The 19,085-nt window shown below is 46.2% G+C and overlaps 1 protein-coding gene across 1 annotated transcript in view; it reads left to right on the top strand.

Annotated features, from left to right (window-relative positions):
- The window catches only part of PROS1 (protein S), a 308,818-nt gene that overhangs the window by 93,428 nt on the left and 196,305 nt on the right, over positions 1–19,085 (top strand). The window contains exon 7 of the mRNA XM_085622337.1: positions 9,241–9,366. Within this exon, the coding sequence (XP_085478463.1) occupies positions 9,241–9,366 (126 nt within the window). The remainder of the gene's footprint in view (positions 1–9,240; positions 9,367–19,085) is intronic.

Consider the following 19,085-nt stretch of genomic DNA (forward strand, 5'->3'; position numbering starts at 1 on the left):
AGGAAACCTCCTTCTCTTCCTTAATCTTTGGTAGAGCTGTGAGACGTATGACAAAAAAGGGCAACAGCTTGTAACCATGCAGCATGAGACAGGATGAAACCAGAAGCTAGACAATACAATCATGAATGGCTTTGATCTTCTCATAGAAAATACAATTTGAGAAGGGAAATAGCCATTTTGACACAGAATTGATGGATTAGTTTGTAGTCTGCCTGTAAAAGAGCCCTTTGTGATGTTGGCGTGCGCTAGGCCGTCATGCAGTTGAATGACAGGCGCAGACACAGTGATTCGGGATAGTCAACTGGCCACGACCACGTGCACTCGGGCTCTTTTATTTACAGGCTCACGTCACTCGTGACGTCTGTGAGGGTTGCGTGTGGGGGTGCAAGTGTGCCCACTCCTATAGGGGAGTGGCTACTAACTCTGTGCCTGTCAAGACACTAGAACGTGTCTCGCAGGACACAACATTCCTCCCAAATTTTAATAAAAACAAAGATTCACTAGTCCAACCTGTAGGGATAAATAACAATGAAAATATACACCACAGGGTCCATCAGCTTCTCGGGTCATGCATCCAGAAGACAGCCGACCAGGACTGGTGACTCCGACTGTAGCAGGACGATCTCGGCAGGCACTCATCATTTAACCTGTGTGATTCAGGACAAGAACGCTTGCTTGGAGATGTCAGCTGCACTCAAGTAGCATGCTGGTGGAAGCATGCCCTTGGGTCCCAGGTGGCTTCCTTTCGCTGACATTGAGGATGGTATGTGGTGGGTAACAGTTCATTAACTGGGTGCATCAAGATCATGGTGGGAGTCTATGGTGAAAGTTCACTGGATTATTTTTGGATTGCCTGAAGTCTCTATTAGGCTGTCTTGCTGTGTCCAGTGACCTGTCGGTGGGGCAATGTCTCTTCCAGCTTTCCCGCCTGGGAAGGGACTGCTGGTAGGCTGCGATGGGGCTACGTGTGTGCCAGCTGGGGGCAGCTGCGAACTGCCGAGGAGCCAGTAGCTAGTCTCTCGCACAAACCTCAAAGGTGTATGGGTCTTGGTCAGGACATGCTCTCGCTGCCGCAGTTCAGGTGCAGACCAGGTTAGCAGGTAGCCTCGGAGTTTCCTTGTGAGCTAGTTTTGCAATAGTGTAGGACTCCAACCCATGTGTATTCAAGATGGTGTCGGTAGACGCACTTGATGAAGACTGGCATGGTAGTATTGCCAGCCGTGTGGTGAATCCGGACGATGGCGGGTGATGACTTGCCTTGATGAATGCATGCGTCTAGTCTGGAGTCGATCACCTGAGACAGGGAGTGGCCAGGTGCCTCCATGTTCTCTGGGGAGGCACTTGCATTCATGTACTTGTACTTCTTGGGCTGTTGGGAGTTTGATGACGCAGGAGTGATGAACACGCTGAGAAAAGTAGGGCTTGAGACTCGGTTCGTGCAGGCTGTGCGGCTTACTCTCGGACTCCCGCTGTGCGGGTGCCAGTTCCTTCTCGGGTTATTCCCCCCTTCCCTTGCTGTCGCTGTGTCAGGACTCACTCCTGTTGTAGCTTGGATTTTCTTCATCGTCCGGCCCTGCCACTCAGGACTTCCTCTTCTGACTTCAGCTGTTTGTCCGATTCTTGGTATAGAACCTCCGGTTACACTACCACGTTTCTTGCTGAGTGTGGTGTCATGCACATGGCGCTGATGACATAGCTGCCATTGGGCCTGGACGACAGGTGGCGATGATTCACTAGGAGAGGAAGTTTCTGGATAGACGTCTTAGCCACGTGACTGCCTCTTCTGAATCTTCTCTTGCACCTCCGGCATTTGCGGTCAGGGGCAGGGATGCCGTTCGACTCCAAATGCCGACACTTAGGGCTGGACGGTCTCACTGTGAAGTGATGGGAGCAACGCGGTTTGCGCTCGCGGCGGCTTACGTGTGGTTCTCTCTTGGTGCTTTCTCCAGGGCCGTCGGTCCACCTTGGTGGCTGTCTGGTGTCTTTGGAGGTGTTCTTGGCTTATGGTTCTACTAGTCTTCGTGCTTCTCCTCTCGTTGCCTTTGACGCACTTGTGTTTGTCCAGCTCTTCGGGGTGACACAATTTCCACTCTTCTTCTGCTTCTTCTCCGGGTGTAATGACATGCACCATGTTCTAACACGGCCAACTGGGCCGTTGAACTTCAATGGTATCCGGACCACTCAGGCGAACCTTCAGTCGCCCTTCTCGGCTGCATGGAGAGCAGCAACTCATCTTGGGTGCTCCTTCTTCAGGCAGCTTCTTGACGCTCCTACTCAGGGTGTTCCCTCTCCAGGGAATGACTTCCACGGGCAGTGGTGAGCTGCAGCTTCTTGATGCTCCTACTCCAGGCGTCCCCTCTCCAGGAAATGGCTTCTACGGGCAGTAGCGAGCTGTGATGGCGGCTGGCCACTTATGGTGTGCGACTCTCCTCTCGTCAGCCTTGGGTCACTGCCGACTCCTGCTTGAGGCAGTGTGAGGGAGGACACTGTGCTGCGTTTGGCCCCTTCCGGGCTCCGTTGCTGCTGTGGAGATGTAGAGGATCTCCCTGCTGGTTTTAGCAGTGCTTCTTTCTTCAGAAAGGTGTCTTCTCTTGCTGGGCGTTCACCTCTACAGACATTCTTCCAGGCGGGTGTAGCATGCTTCTTCGTTGCCAGGGCACCCTCTTCTAACGCTTGGCGTGCTTGCCCTTGTGGCTTGTGGCGGTGCTTGTTTACCACTGGGTGTGGGTGGCGCAAATCCTTTGCTTGAGGTGGCATCGGACAGCCAGTGGGCGGGCGCTAGGCCCTCATGCTGTTGAATGACAGAAGCAGACACAGTGATTCGGGTTAGTCAACTGGCCACAAGCACATGCACTCAGGACCTTTTATTAACAGGCTCACATCACTCATGACGCCTGTGAGGGATGCATGTGGGGGTGCAAGTGTGCCCACTCCCATAGGGAGTGGCTACTAACTCTGTGCCTGTCGAGACACTAGAACGTGTCTCACAGGACACAACACCCTTGTGAGTTTGTGGCCTCATAAAGAGAATATGAAATATAGGGGGTCTTACTAATAGTAGGAAACAATTTGTAATGACTGAATTGTTGACATTGATGCCACACTCTCAAGGTCAGATGTGCTAAGTCCAAAATTATGAATGTTTTATGTGCAAAGGTGGAGTGGTTACAACCCTATTTCTCTTCTCTTGACCTTAACCAAATATTCTGAAGCTACTTTCAACCTGTTTCTCAGATCATTTTTTGTTTTCTTTATCTCTGTATAGTGCATGCTGGTAGCTTTAATGCACCAGGAGCAATGAAAGAGGTGAAACTAAGGAACTAAGGGCCTCATTTAGAGTTTGGTGGAGTAGGAGCACCATCATAACTCTACAGTGCATCCAAGCTGCCAAACTTGCCATTCCTCCCTCTCTTTAGTGTTGGAGGAAGCACTGTATTATCACTGGTTGACCCTCCACTGGCTCTGCTACTGTAAACCTTTGACCTAGTGAACCATCTGCCACAAAGCTGCCAAGTCACAATGATGGTTGTCCCACCCTATTGAAGGTGGGGCAACCATCACCAGAACTGTCAACTCACACGGTGCCCCCGTTGTATTACAGAATACGACTCCCTTCACACGGTCACACAGCCAGGAGCTGATATCACGCAGTAGCCTGGCAAACGAGCTAGAAATCACTGCAAAGAGCAGCCAATGTTAAGGGGTGTGTAAACAGATCCTAGAACATCAGTACCTAGCTTTTTTTTTTCGGTGGATGTTGATTTGGGGACAGAAGGAGCAAAAGTGTCTCCTGGCTACTCTTAGCACAAGGCACCACCCCCCTTGTATGGTGATTTTGTTTTTTTTACTTGCCAGGTCTACATCACTCCTTTCCCTGCCCAGGGCATGGTGGATACAAGCAGAGAAAATGTAGAATGACCCACATACATAGTGAGAAAGCTTGGTTCACATCTGGCCATCTGTGTTCTGTATTGAAAAATGAAACCCTCTCTTTGAGAGTTAATTTTATAAGTACAAAGATCTTCACTGTTTGGGTGTTTTAAAAATAATGGTTCCTTCTGCTGTGGCTGCCCTCACAGCACAGAATTTAAGGCCAGGGTGGAGAAGATCTCTAAATAGGGTGGAGGGTCTTCTGCCTGAGTGACAGAGGCCATGAGTTTATCCCCTCTGGCATATCTGCTGACTGTCCACCAGGTACTAAATGCCCCTCTAAGCATTGTCTACAGAGTTATAGTGGGCAGGTCATTTGTCATCAGGCTGGTCTTTGTGTGTCATCGATATCAATGCATGAATTTAATTATTTATTTAGTTATCCTCTATGTTGTTATGGTAGCGCAAGAGCAAAGTTAGACCTAGAGACTGCAGAAAAATGGACAGAATATATGGGTCCCATGACTTTCTCACCCCCCCCCACACATCCACATAACATACTCCACATTCCCCTTCTATGTTTATAAAATATAATGATATTGTCAGGACAAAGAAGAAAGAGGTGGACATTTATTGGTGGTTATGTGGGACAAAAGAGGATCTTGTGTATTGTTCTGCATGGGGCCCTGCCCATTCCAAAGCCCCATTCCCTGTTCACACCTGAATTTCTTTTTCTCTTTTTTTTTTCTTGTCTGGCCAGCGTCACTCATTTTCCCTGCCCGAGGTGTGGTGGATACAGGCAGAGTTAATGTAGAATGGCCACCATACATGGGAGAAAGCTCGCTGCATTCCTGGGCATATGTGTTCTGTATAGAGACAAACATTTCCAACTTTGGGAGTCTATTTTCTCAATAAAATAAGTTTGCTGAGTGGCTACCGTAAAAATGATACCTGCTCAGCAAGCCTGCCGTGCTGTCAATTGGGTGTCCCTGCCGTGACTGCACTAACTGCACTGGAGACCAAGACAGACAGACGAACAGACACACTCTCACACACACACACACACACACACACACACACACACACCCCTCTTGCCCCTCCACCCCCCAAAAAAATATAAATGTATAATTGTATTGACAGCGCAAAGAGAAGTGGAGATTTGTTAGAGGTTATGCATCGGGTAGAAAAATGTGCATACTTGGTTGCGTCCGTGACCTCAGACTCACCTATTGAAAGCTATTTATCTGAATGGATATCATCATGATAAAAGCACAAAGACAGATTTGGTGATAATTAGTGCATGGGGTAATTCCTGCTACCCTGGTGAGGGGGATTCAATGGGTAACATAATTAACTTTCCCTGAGTTTCCCTCCTTAGAATGAAACCTAACATGTTGAATCTGTGTTTACCACACCAATTACTGCATTTTTTAAAATGTATGCCTAAGCATTTTATCTTGATAGATTTCTTCATAATTTTTATGGTGAAACCTGTCATGAAAAAATTGAAGAAAGTAGCAATTGATGCACAACTCATAAATCCGATCTGTGTGCAAACATCAATTTGTGAACTGATCAAAATTTAAAACACAACTTTTGATCAGGTTCTTTATATTTATAGAAGACAGGAATAGAGCTTGGTGTGTTATAAATTGCCCTTGTGGAACTTTGCAGTGTTCGATCAATTCAGTAAAAGGCATTAAAATGCAATCATTAAAGAGGTCACACACCCATCCTGCCATTTCTCTGAAATGGGCGGGTTCAGTGGAGCGATCCTTTTCAGTGGATCCTCATAGTGAGGTGTGAGGAAACGGTTGCTGCACCAATCGGGTCATTGCCATATGCCAGATGTGGCCACCCTGAAAACTGCTGCCTGCCTTGCTCATTGAGCCATACACAGTGTGCCCAGTCGGTGACTCCATATGCTATGTGGGCCTTCTGTGAAGTTGCTGCAGTGTCAATAGGACCATATCCTGTGCACAGAGGAGGAATGGTCACCCAATATGCCATGGGCGCCAAAGCAAAAAGTGTTGTTTGGCAAAGACCGTCGACAGAGGAAGGAGGCCGCTGTGATGACTCGAACAGGCCCAAGCTATAACTGAAGACCAGCACCAGGATCGTCGCACCCCCACCACCTATCTATCGGAAGGAACCTGAGTAACCTACCAAGCTTTGGAGGAGTATCTAGAACACCCCGGCCGCTGCAGGACTGCATGTGAGGAACTAGAGGAACTCTACCTCAGGTGAACTTGCTTACCAGAGCTGCGGTGCAGGGACACTTTTTACTTTAAGTGAGAGTTGGAGTGGGACTCCTGAGACTCGGACTACTAGTGAGGCCTAACCTGAATGTCACCTAAAGTGAATGGGGAGTAACCGTTACTGCTAGCTGGAGGGGAGTGGGACTCGGAGACCTGCCTTTAAGACAATCGCGCTCTAACCTCAGGGGACTATGTGTATTTTTTGTGACTGTATTATTTTACTTTGTGGTAGAGTCTGTGTATATATATATCAAATCCTTTTTTCATAAAAGCAAGTATTTATTGCTGCTGCTGGTATTTTGTGTTGTGAGCCTGTGTCTACCTCTATCTCGAGAAGCCTTGGACTGCTAGACCGCGCTACCACTGAGAGCCAAGTGCCGGAGGGGTACTTGACACAGGTGCTCAAGATCCATTGTAGATCAGGCCATGGGACATCAGTAGTAAAATAACTCAACCCCATGGTTTGGCCCTGTAGCTCCTGCTTGCCCCGCGGCCCTCTGAATGGGTTTCTGACATGCAGCTAATAATGACATCAGAGAGATTGTACTCAAGCATTAGGACATTATCAAACACATACTGTTATATCCATATAAACCAAGGTTCCCCTTCAAAAGAGAGCCCAATATTCAAGATTCTGTGGTATGAGCAGCTTTACCCATGACTCAGCAGCCCACTCTTAACTTACAGTGGAGTCTACCGCTGCTGGTGGACCACCATAAGTGTAGCCATCGGAAAGCATGTACATTCTGTATTGACACCAAGACGTTTTATCACAGTGGTATTACATATGAGCTCTGGTTGTTTTATAATTGTAACACCAAGGATGTGATTTATGCCATATGGTGCTCATGTGAGTTCATCTACATCGGTCAGAAAAACACAACCAGTGAAGGCCCTAATCCTGCAGCACAGAAGCAGAATCAAATGTACTACAGCTGGAGCCCCGTTAGACGACTATTACCTACATTACAAGCCCACAATGGGGATGAAATTAAATGGCAGGTGGTAAAACATGTCTCTGTTAACCAAAGAGGGGGTAATCTCGCTGCTTTCTATTCTTAATCATACTATCCATAATGGCATTGTGATTAATTCTGATATTTCTAGTGTATAACTATACCATTGTATTTCCAATCTAAGTGTTGTTTTGATCCCAGCACATAATAATAATAATAATAATAGTCTTTCTTTTAGCTTAATTGAAGGTCACCCATGGTATGTTGACTACACAGCTCCTCTAAATTGATTTTTTTTTTATAGGTAACAGGACCACTAGGTATTCTTGGGCTCACCGTTTGATTTTTTTACAGTTATTATTTTCACATTGCATCAAAGTGCAGTTCCTGTGCATATCCACTCTATGGCACCAACTGTACATCTTAAGTGTTTTGGAACTATTAGCAATTTCTCTAATGTATAGGATTTTTATATTGCCATAGGCATATTGGCTATTGATTTTCCAATGCCCCTGAAGTTCATACTGTAAAGTATGTGTTATATCTTTGACTATTCTGGGGCACAGTTGTTGGTTTGCAGAGTACATTAAAAAACATATTTCTGGACACTTGATTAAGAAGATGAAATGTCTATCATGTGTAAAATAACATTGTCTGGTCATCCATTTGTTCAGGTGAAGTTTGCAAAGTAAGTATCACTCCTGTCTGTCACATTTAAGACTGATGGCCACTATAAGGGTGACCGTTGTTTGTGACCATATTTTTCTTGATTTTACAAGACCCTAACAGTACAAGATGCTCAATAAGTGTCCCTAACACCATTAGCCTGTTTTTAGGGACCTCCTGGGTAAGTCATATGTGTTTTAGGGTACACTATAATTATTTACCCAGAACCTTGATTGATACAAGATTGTGGCTGAGATGTTTTGGATAACCTTACTTTGACTGCCCATTTGTTCTACTTAATCCCCCATTTTGTATTGATTCTTTACGTAACAATCAACTATCAATCTCTGATGAGACTAGAGGCTACCAGTGGGGTCACCATTGTTTGCATCCTCAACAATTCAAGGCACAACGGATTTCATGTTTAGTTGCTTTGATTGTTTTTTCCGATATCAACTCCCTCTTTACATGTATTAAGTAAAATGTTAGAGGTAAGAGGGCTATACACCACAGTATGCTTTCATTAATTGATGACCCATCAGTAGGGTTATGTCTATGTTTCTGATTTTCTTATAGGATGTCTCCTTTTTCATTGTCCTGATGAAAGCCCTGCTTACATTAATGTAATTAGAGTTGAAACTTGGATGTACTTATGTGCTCAGTGTGCAAACAATTTGTACTCCTGTTAAAACATGAGCATACATTATTGTCTGTGTTTTCTAATTTGCAATGAACTACAGTCAACCCTTCTGTTTTTCACTGCTTCACATCTTTTTCACATATTTCTGGGACTTGCGTCTTGTTCCCTATGAACATTTTCTTTTTCTTTTAATTGCTTCAACCAAAAGTAAAAGGATTTGATCAGTACCAATTACTTTATCAAACACTCATTATCTATTATTATTTTGAGGAATTAATGTTGGTTCTGTAATTAAAATACCTGGGTTACCAGGAATACCGATGTTGCCCCTATATGCTTTTCTCGATTTGCGTAATCGCAGTGGTTGTTTTAATGAGAGCTAAAGCAAATGGTGTTGTAGCTTTAAACAAAATAGATCATAGCATTGTTTTCTTTCTTTATTTCTTGCTATATTATTTCCACATCCACATTCTAAGCACCCTTGCCATAAAGAGAAGTAGAGCAATCAATAAATAATGTTAAATATACAGCCTATACAAATGCAATTTACCAATAACATTATCGGAAAGTCTGAGCAGACATCAACATGTCTTCCCTTGCAAAGGGCCTTTCCTAAATGGAGCTACAGTTGGTTGGTATTATTATATGTAATAATCAGTTGACGGTAAACGGGGCACAGACCTGCTGTGCTCTGTGTAACAGGCAAGTGGTTGCGGAATATCAAAGAATGAGCATATTGATGTAGGTGCAGTAAAAAAGTGGCTTGAGCACAGCTGGTGCAAACCTTAAGCATGTTGTGAAACTGATTGTGTTGAAAAGAGTAATTTTACTATGTTTCTTTCTGTTGCAGATCTCAACGAATGTGAATTGAATGTGAACATCTGTGGGGCTGCCCGATGCACAAACACACCAGGGAAATATGAATGCGAATGTGATACTGGCTACATCTATAACCCTGTTTCGAAGTCTTGTGAAGGTACAGTAGATTTGTTATTGCAATTGGTAATTAATGCATTTTAACATTCTGATTTTTAATGTAGAGTGCTTCTAGGAATAACTGATGCCTTTAGAGCAAGCTTATTCTGATGGATACATCTTCCTGTAGACGCCGCATCTTATTCATATCTTCCAAATGCCAGATTGTATTTCTATTTAATCAGCAACAAATTTTCACTGGCACCATGAAGCCTTAGTTGTGACTCTGGTCACCACAGATGTGCCAACATTGGCATATATGAGGTCTAACTGGCACATTGGCACCAGTTTCAATTTTTCTACAACTCAGAGCTCTTCTCTGTACTACAGTTGGAACATTCTCAGCTTTTTATAGAGACTAGGTCAAATGCCTCCCTCTGTGATTTAGAGGTTTAAACTATGTAGAAGATGTCCTTGTTGGACCCACATTACGTATGTATGTTGAGTCTTGGATCTGACCATGACTGCTCAACCATAGACTTCTGCTATTTAATACACCCTTAGGCTATTGGGAAGCAGGTGACCAACCTATTTTTGTTAAGGCCCTCAGAGATGTTTTCCCCTTCTTCACAACAGTCTCTCCACCGGTAACAATCTGACAAAATATTTTCCTACAAAAAACATTAAAAGTGCCACAGTAGGAATAAATTATTTTCTTCCTTCAGGAAATGGTCCCACTCTCGAACCACTTGAAGACTCAATGCTATTCCCTTATGTCGGGTTTTTTCTCGTTGTCGAAGCCAATTCCAGTAATAAAAAAGATAAAGCTTGATATTGCATTTTTTGATCAAACCTCTGCAGGTTGTAACCTCCGGCTAGCAATTGTGGATCTTTTCAGAAAAATGACATCGTCAAAGAAGTCACTAGCACTGCCCTCAGAATCTCTTCTGGTGCTGCCTTTGAAATCATTTAAGTTGGCTGACATCATTTGGGTGTCAAAAGAGAAAGTGAAGCCTGTTTTGATGAACCATTAAAACTGCCCCTTCGTGGGGCCTAGAGATTCATTGGGATGAAAGAACTCTGATTCTGGCACTCTTGTCATGCCTCATAAAGAGTATCACCAGGAGCCTGATAATCTCCTCCCCTCTTACAACAATGATGCTGGTCTTTACCTGGATTTACAAAATGTAAATCATTTAGACATCTCTACAGAAGAGGATATATATTTTCCTTTGTTGGAGCTGATCTTGCCCTCTGCAGAAACCAAATCAAACATTTTAATGAAACTCTTACAGCTGCCTTTGCAGTTTCAGAACCTCTGCTGTCATTTAATGAGGTGCTCTTGGAGCTTGTTCTAGCTGCCTGGAAAATATACTCTTTCTGAACTGGCAGTCCACAGACAAATTGCTAGACATGTGCCTTGAAATTCTTGCCGTTGCACTTTTCAGTTGAAAGTCCAGTGGTCCAATGCCTCTTTCTCAAAATTAAACTCTAAAGCTTTTTCCATGGCTCTTTTAGACCAAGAATTTAGGAGACTTGATACTATGTGCCTTAAAGTTTGCTTCTGGAATGTCCATGCCTTATGGAACCCAGCAAAGCAGCCCATCATAAAATCCTCACTTGCGGGGGTGTGGTTTGAGCACCAATGGAATAGCAGCCGAGCCGGCAAGCTCCTGGCCCTCACCACCATCCGGCCCCATCCAGCGAATAATCCAATCTAATCGCCCCTCGTAAGTAAAGGGGCACCCTGGGTGAACTACCGGCGCAAGACTTTGGTCCCCTGACCAAGAATTCCGGAAAAGCCGAAGGTGCAAATATGACCTTGAGGCGAAAAAGATGGCTGAGCAACCTCAAAATGGCTGCACTCACATTGCGGCAGTAATGCTCCCCACAAGGCATGAGCAGAGGTTTGTGGCAATTGCCAAGGTCCAAGGGCTGCCCTCCGGCATAGATTTTGGAGGAGACGACTGCGCTACTGCAGCTCCGGGGCAAAGGAGAAGGGTGCGGGGTCTCCAAAATGGTGGTGCAGGCCTTGAGGGGATGAAGGGCACTGGGGCAGAGGCTTGAAACGATTGCTGGAACCCTGGTCTGCGTGCAGACACAGACCTACCATGCCCGGACTGCAGCGCCGCCTGCCGTATGGCATGACAGCGGTGTTGGGCGCATTAAAGTGAGCTCAGATGCTCAGAGAAGACAGCACAGTACTAAGAAGGACTGTGGCCATCATCCCACCCAGACCACACTGCACATGGGGGACGGCCTCAGGGCAGTGGCGAGCCACCTCAAGAACTAGCCCTCAGGGGTGATTAGAGCTGGAGCCCGCTGCACCGTCCCCCTTGATTGTCTTGGTTCATTGAGGGGCTGTCCAGTTTGCGTTGTTGGTTTGTGGGTGTCCCTGACAACCAGGAGTGCTCGGACCTGTTGTTGCTAGGGACAATTGGGCCCTCCATCACCTACTGGGCCCTCGGAGATGAATTTCTTTCCCAGACCTAGGTGATTGAACTGCCAGGGGTCCAACCTTGGCAACTTTTAGAGCCATAGCTGGGCCAGTACAGGGCTGTTGAAGTTCCTCCGTCTTGGCATTGAAGGCATTCCTTACCTCTGCGTAGGCCTGGACCAGCAGTTTTTGATTCCCCCCCCCCATGGAACCCTACTGTACTACTGGTGGGACTGATGGGCTGACACCTGCCTTAGTGGAATAGTGGCATGAGGGTGCCTGCTCCAGGGGCCTGATCTACGACAACCTTGCCCTTTCCTTTGGATATCAGGGGCCACCCTTCCAGATGGAAGGGGGTGGAAGGTGTGCTCGACCACCTCCGGGCCACAACAGCTATACGGATGATAGACCTTCCAACCCTCCGAGAGAATCACCTACTACCTTGGATTCCATTTTGATGGCCATTAAATACAGTAGGGAGTCCCTGGAACATACAATGGACACTGGCAGACCTGGGCATCCTGCAGGATGACCAACGCAAGCCAGCGGAATGAGTAACTACACAGAACAAGCTGTTGCAGACATGCAGCCAGAGGTTGGGGGTCTAGCGCACTCTGGAATATAGAGTGGAAGACGCAGAGAGGAGAGCTCTCCAGAATAATATATATATTGTTGGTCTCCCAGAGTGATTTGAAGGACAAGACATGGTTGTCTTTGCTGACAATTGGATCTGATCAGAGGTAGCACTAAATGGCCTTTCTCCCTTCTTTGAGCTGGACAAAGCGCATAGGGTGTCAGCGAGACCTCCCCCTCCCGGTGCCCTACCAAGAACGGTGGTGGCATGTGTGCTTCATTAACATCACAGAGATCACATCCTCCACATGGATCGGGAGAAGGGTGACTCTTTATTGAGAACCATATAGTAATAATCTTCCTGGTCTTCAAATTAGCGTTCGAGGCAGTGCTCCTCTTTCCTGGCTTCCATAGCAAGGCTCAGACAATTGGGGATCCAATACGCCATGCTCTTCCTGTCTGCATTGAAGGTCATCTCAGACGATGGGGAAAAGTTCTTCACTGATCCGAAGGAGGTAAGGGTGTGGATTGAGGTGCACACAAGGGACAAAGATGTGCTCACTCAACTGGACACACACACAGGAGGACGAGACGGCAAACAAGCCACAGCCCTGCTTTACCTAGTTGACCTACACAAGAACAGGCTCTGAGAAACCGAATGTGTTCTGTGGCGGCAGTGGCAAGTCTTGGGGATGGGGAGCGCACACGGATATTGGATCCACGAATGGTACGAAGCGTTCCATATGTCGACTCAGATGCCAACTAGGGTTCTATTCTGCACCCTGCCTCGGATGCTGAGCTTCCGGACATAATGCCTCACACTGCCGATGAGACCTGATAGACCGAGATCATTTTATATTTGGTAACTGTATGCTCCAAGATAGAGGATGTTACCGTAGTCCAGTCTAGATGTAACAGGAGCCTGGACTACGGTTCTCTGAGTAGGGCTAGGAAGCATCCACACGATTTTTCTCAGCCACTTCAGAATGGTGAAGCATGTTGCAGCAACCTTTGTGGCTTGTTGACGCATAGATAGTGAGTCGTCAATAATAAAGCCAAGGTTCCGAACATGATGGGAAGGCTACGGTACTGCACCCATTTCTGTGGGCCAATGTTGTGGACCCCAGAGCTCTTTGTCTTTCCCCAGTACCAGGACCTCCGTTTTTTCACCATTCAGCTTGAGAAAATTGGCATGTATCCAAGATGCCACTTTGCCCAGCCCGAAGAGCAGAAGGCTCTGAAGTTTTTCCCGCAGAAAGTGAAAAAATAATCTGAGTGTTATCAGCGTATGAAAATAACGACAACCCAGCTTCTTCAACGATCGTTGCCAGGGGTCTAACATAAATGTTAAACAACAAAGGACTAAGGATGGACCCCTGGGGGACTCCGTACGGGGATTAATGAATCTTGGAGTTTGCTGCAGAAGAGAAGACCTGAAACGTACGGCCAGTAAGAAAAGAGGTTAACCAGCTAAGTGCAGAACTAGTAACCCCTATGGACTGTAAGGCATTTATCAGCACGGCATGAGACACAGTGTCAAAGGCCGCACTTCAATCCAATAAAACAAGTGCAACCGTGTTGCCTGCATCCAAATTTTGGCCCAACATTTCGGTTATGCCAAGATGAGCAGTCTCCATAGAGTCACCGGTTCGAAAACCAGATTGTGAAGGATGCAGAATCCTGTTATTTTCAATGAACTGAGGCAGTTGACCATTGATATGCCTCTCCAATATTTTTGAAAATACAGGAAGCAAAGAGATTGGCCGATAGTTCGACGACACCGTAGGGTCAACATTGGCCTTTTTCAATAATGGGATGACCATTGCATGCTTCCATTCCAGGGGGACAAGAGATTCCTTTAAAGATGTATTTAGGAGTTCCATAATAATTGCAAGTGTTGACAGGTCAAGCTGCTGCAGTACAGAAATAGGGAGGAGATCATAAGGGGAACCAGATTTAATATGGCCCAGATGCTGTTTAAGGGACGTCATGTCAAGTAGTGACCAGTTATCTATTTTATTAATGGTATTTATATCAAGTAGAGCTTTATCAACAGATGGCCAAATTAATTGGATGGGGATGGACGGTAATGACGCGAAGGATGATGACATAGTCCCAGTCAAAGTGGAATATATTACTTCCACTTTGTTAGTAAAGAATTGAGCAAGATCTTCACATTGCGTTTCATTCAAATTGGGGGGGAGTGGGCTGAGTTGCAGCACCTGATAATACTTTTACCATTTTAAATAATGTTTTGGAACAATTCTTAGCATCGGATAAAGTTAAGGAAACATAGTTTACATGCGCGGCCCTACAGAGAGCGTGATACTCCCTTTTGGCGTGCAGATAAGCAGATTTAGCGTCAGGCGCATAGGACCTTCTCCACCGTCTTTCCATATTTTTACATTTGGTTTACTCAGCTTTTATCTTGTCTGAGAACCAAGGGGCTGGAGGGTGGTGATTGCTAACCCTCCTACGGGAGGCAGGGAGGCAAGTGTCTGTAGCTTTACGGATCCAATTTTGAAACGTTACTAAATCAATATCAAGAGTGTTTTTAAAGGTAGGGGCATTGTTACTGAGAAGTTTGTTAAAATTATCTATGTCCAGCTTTTTCCAATTCCTTGTTAATTTTAGAGTACCACAAGACGCCACATGCGAATTCTCCAAAATCATTAGTTTAAAACCAGCCAAAAAGTGGTTGGACCAGCACAAAGGGATTGCTGTAAAACATTTCATACTGGATAAATTAGAAAATATAGGATCCAATAGGTGGCTGGCTTTGTGCGTAGGGCCAGAGTTATATGAGCAGAGTATTGATAGCTGCTAAGTCTAAAATAAGAGTACTACTAATGGTACAGGCAGGCTCCTCCAGATGGAGATTGAGATCCCCCAGAATTGAAAAATTCCCCGATTTGAGCAAGAAGGGAGTGGCCAGATCAGGGAAGTTTGTGACCCAGGGACCGGCAGGCCCAGGGGGTCTATAAACCAATATCCCTGAAAAAGTAAAGTGTGGAGTTAGAGTAAATTTTAAACACTGCAGCTTCGCAGCCGGTGACCTGTAAGCCAACAAACTTGCAGCTATATACATTTTTGTAAATTATGGCAATCCCCCCACCTCTTTTATCCTCCCTATCCTTCCTGACTATAACATAATTAGGGGGCAGAGCGGCGGCTATATCCCGACCAGAGCGGTTGTTCAGCCATGTCTCTGTAAGGAAAATAGCGTCCGGTTGTTTGTCCATTAGCAAATCAAGAACATCAGCCTGATGTTTAGGGAGTGAGTGACAGTTGATGTTTAAAAAGAAGAATTCCTTAGTAGGTGGTGAGTTATTTTCCGGTTGCTAATTAATTAGATGTTTGATGGGAGTAGAAGATGTTAAAACATTAGATGATCTGCAAAATCCTATGTGCACTGTTAAATTACATCCCAAACAGGAATCAATAGCTTTCTCAGGATTGAGAAGCGTACAATCTGAATGCAGATTAGTGCGGTAGTCCAACAATTGTTTGGAGGAGTAAATTAAAATATTCCTGTTTAGTGAAACAGGGGTCATGGCCCCGGGTCCTGGCCTGGCGCGGACGGGTGCAGACGTGCTTGCCTTTGGCGCACCTTCGGAGCGCCTGCTGCACGGCCGTGCACCTTGTGGATGAGATTGCTCTACACTACTCCTATGGCACAAGTAAGGATGGGGGGACAGTATCAGACTCCTACGCGGTGGGGCAGGGAATGTGGAAAGGTTGTCCCCTATCCCGCTGTTATTCACGCTGGTGGTGGAACCACTAGCAAGTAGAGCACATGAAGGTACATATTATGATGACAACACACTCCGTGGAAATGTGCACAATATTCTATTGCGGGTCCACAGAGTGGATATACCCAGAGTTTGGAACTCCTCAGGGACTGCATGCGAACTGGCAAAAACTAGTGGGTTTTCTTTGCGAGAGGACCACAAGGGCCCAACTCTGCATATTGGACTTCCATGGGAGAGTACTTCCTTTTGTTATCTGGGAGTTCAAGTGTACAGGACAGAGACCGCCTTACTGGATGGCAACCTAGGTAGAACAATTCCAGTGCTCCGGGGGTCAACATGATTCTTGGGGACCCACCCCATATCAGTGGGGTGGGAGAATAGCGGTTGCCAAGATGGTAGCCGTACCCTGGTTGTTGTGTTATTTTGCTAACCTTCCCATCATTGTTCCCCGTAGGATATTTCGGGAAAAGCAATCTATGCTTATCGGTCTTATCTGAGGACGGGCTGCCACAGAGTGGCTCTCATGAAACTCCAGCACCCGGTACAAGGTGAAGGGTAGGCATACTATCTGGCGGCCCAATAGCAATGGTTGACCGATGGGTGGTAGAAACAGGGGAGGCCCACTGAAAGACAGAAGTACACTGCCACTGTCCTGGCTGTCACAGCTCTTGCTCGATCCTAAACAAGTCTGAGCGGAGCCTTGTACCCTGCAGTCCATGACTAGTTACTGCTGGATTCGGTATTTGCAAAACGTGAGAATGACCTCATATTCCCCAGCCCTGCCCCTCCATTAGTTGGGACGATTTCTTCAGGAGGAAGCCACCTGGAGGTTAGGTTCCTGGATCTTGCATTGATCCTGATGAAGTGCCAAATAGCCCTTAATTGGCCCTTGGACTGTAAACACATGGCAACATATATGGAGCTTGGATTTTGCGGTCCCTTGAAGATTTACAGAAGGAGTACGACTGGAGGGTCACTTCCTTTTTGTGGGCGCTAACTGAGTTCATTAGGAGGAGATGGCGCTGTGGGCAAGAAGAACCACCGATGTTGTAGGGCTGTCGGGTCCTCTGTACAGCGTTGGGCAAATACAAAGCAATCACAGGATTATATGGAGCACTGAGAGCTGACTCAAATGTGCACCTCCACTCTCTCAGAGCCACCCGGGCAGCAGATATCAGCGTGCCCATTGCAGATTAAGACTGTGGTAAAATTTTGTCCGGAGTACTCCGCATCTTCGGCAATGCGAGGTTTAAATTGATGCATTTTTTTCTATGCGCATAGGACATATCTTACCCCTGAGAGGATCAACAGTTTCTACCCGGGTAGTGACTTGCGCTACCCTAGATGCGACTTGGGGGAGGGGGGGGGGGGGCATGTAACATCAGGTTGGTAGCTGTCCCCACTCCGGGGAGTTTTGGGGAACGGTGGTGTCGGTTGCAGACTAAGTTACAGAACGTGGTTTGCCTGTTTCTCCCATGACGTGCTTGCTGGGACTGTTCCGAAAACCCTTACAGATCTGTTCAGTGATGGTTTAGATGCTTCCAAACTAATCCTGAAGTGCATCTGGATTCTACTGACACCATGGATTGATCCCTGGCCCACCTGCCACTTTACACTTCCACATTTGAATGCATTTTACAGCTTCTCTTGAGATGGCCAAGTTTCACTCCTGAACAAGCCCTTCGATAGCAAGCGGTTATTTGATGAGAATGCTTTTCCTTGCAATGCCTTAAAAAGATCAGAGCTTTATCTCACTTCCTTTGCCTGGGATCCCCGGCGAGGCAATTTTACCAGCAGTACATAGAACTTTGAGGACACAGCTGGCCATATCAGTCTGAAAGAGAAAATCTCCCCAGCTAATTCAGAAGCCCCAACAAATATACTGCCCCTTTTGGACCAGGGGTGAATCTAGGAGACACCATCACCAACACCAGCAGCAGATCCCAGTCAGCACCATCTTCCCTTGGATCTGCTGTCTCTAAACCTCTCTGACTGTCTCCCTTACACAACCAGCTGCCCATGGAGAGAAGGGACTCCCATTTTTCCATAAACAGGCAGATGATCAGTGTGTCATGTAGCTAATTGTACAAGCAATGGCTTTCCCTTCCCTCTCTCCTTTCTAGACTGATCACCTTTCTCCACAGCGTACTTTCTGGTGCATGTCTTCATTTTGCTGAACAAAGGGGCCCTAGAGGTGAGACCACTGGTAGAAAGGGACACTGAGTCCTACTCCTATTACTTCTTGGTTCCTAAGAAGGAAGGAAGTCTGAGACCCATCCTTGATGTTCTCCGCTTGTACCTGTTCATTTACCAGGACAAGTTCAAGATGCTGTCCCTGAGCCAGTCCTGCTGGACTCCAGGACAACTATTTTCATCTACCAATCCTTCCGGCACACAGATATTGCTTAGGTTTCACGCTTGGAGTCATAGCACTATCAGTTCATGGTCCTGTCCGGTCATTTGTTGACAACTACCCCATGTCCTGCGGAGGGAGATGAGCAATGATAAGCATCACAGAAATGCAGGAGGGGAGGCAGAGAACAGCTACGACTAAGGTCTGAACTTATAGTAACTGGCAACATCCAAACACTGCATGAGAGGCTGGATTGGGGGCCAGCGGACTTTACTTCTAAGAGAGCGGGTACATTTGGACTTCATTCTCAAGCGGAGTCTGACACCTGGTTGTGGAGTAAAATCCAGAACAAGTGGAGCACCGTTTAGTGATCCTTTATTTTTCTTTTTTTTTTAAAACATTTTTTATTGTTTTCATAGCATCAACTCAATACAAGCCCCGCTACCCCCCCCTTCGGGAGGATACTTTACATACAGTGTTGCCATCCAATATCCAGGAGAATAATCATCCAGCCCATGCGGCCTCCCTCCCCACCCCATGTCAGTGTGACCCCTCCGCCTTCCCCTCTCCTGATGTGCTCCTCCCCTACTATAAATCATGCATGGGTGCTCAACCTCTTCTAGGGAACCAAGGCTTTCCCTCATGCCTAGCCACGGCCTTGCTTC

The sequence above is a fragment of the Triturus cristatus genome, chromosome 8 (assembly GCF_964204655.1).
Source record: "Triturus cristatus chromosome 8, aTriCri1.1, whole genome shotgun sequence".
NCBI lineage: Eukaryota > Metazoa > Chordata > Amphibia > Caudata > Salamandridae > Triturus > Triturus cristatus.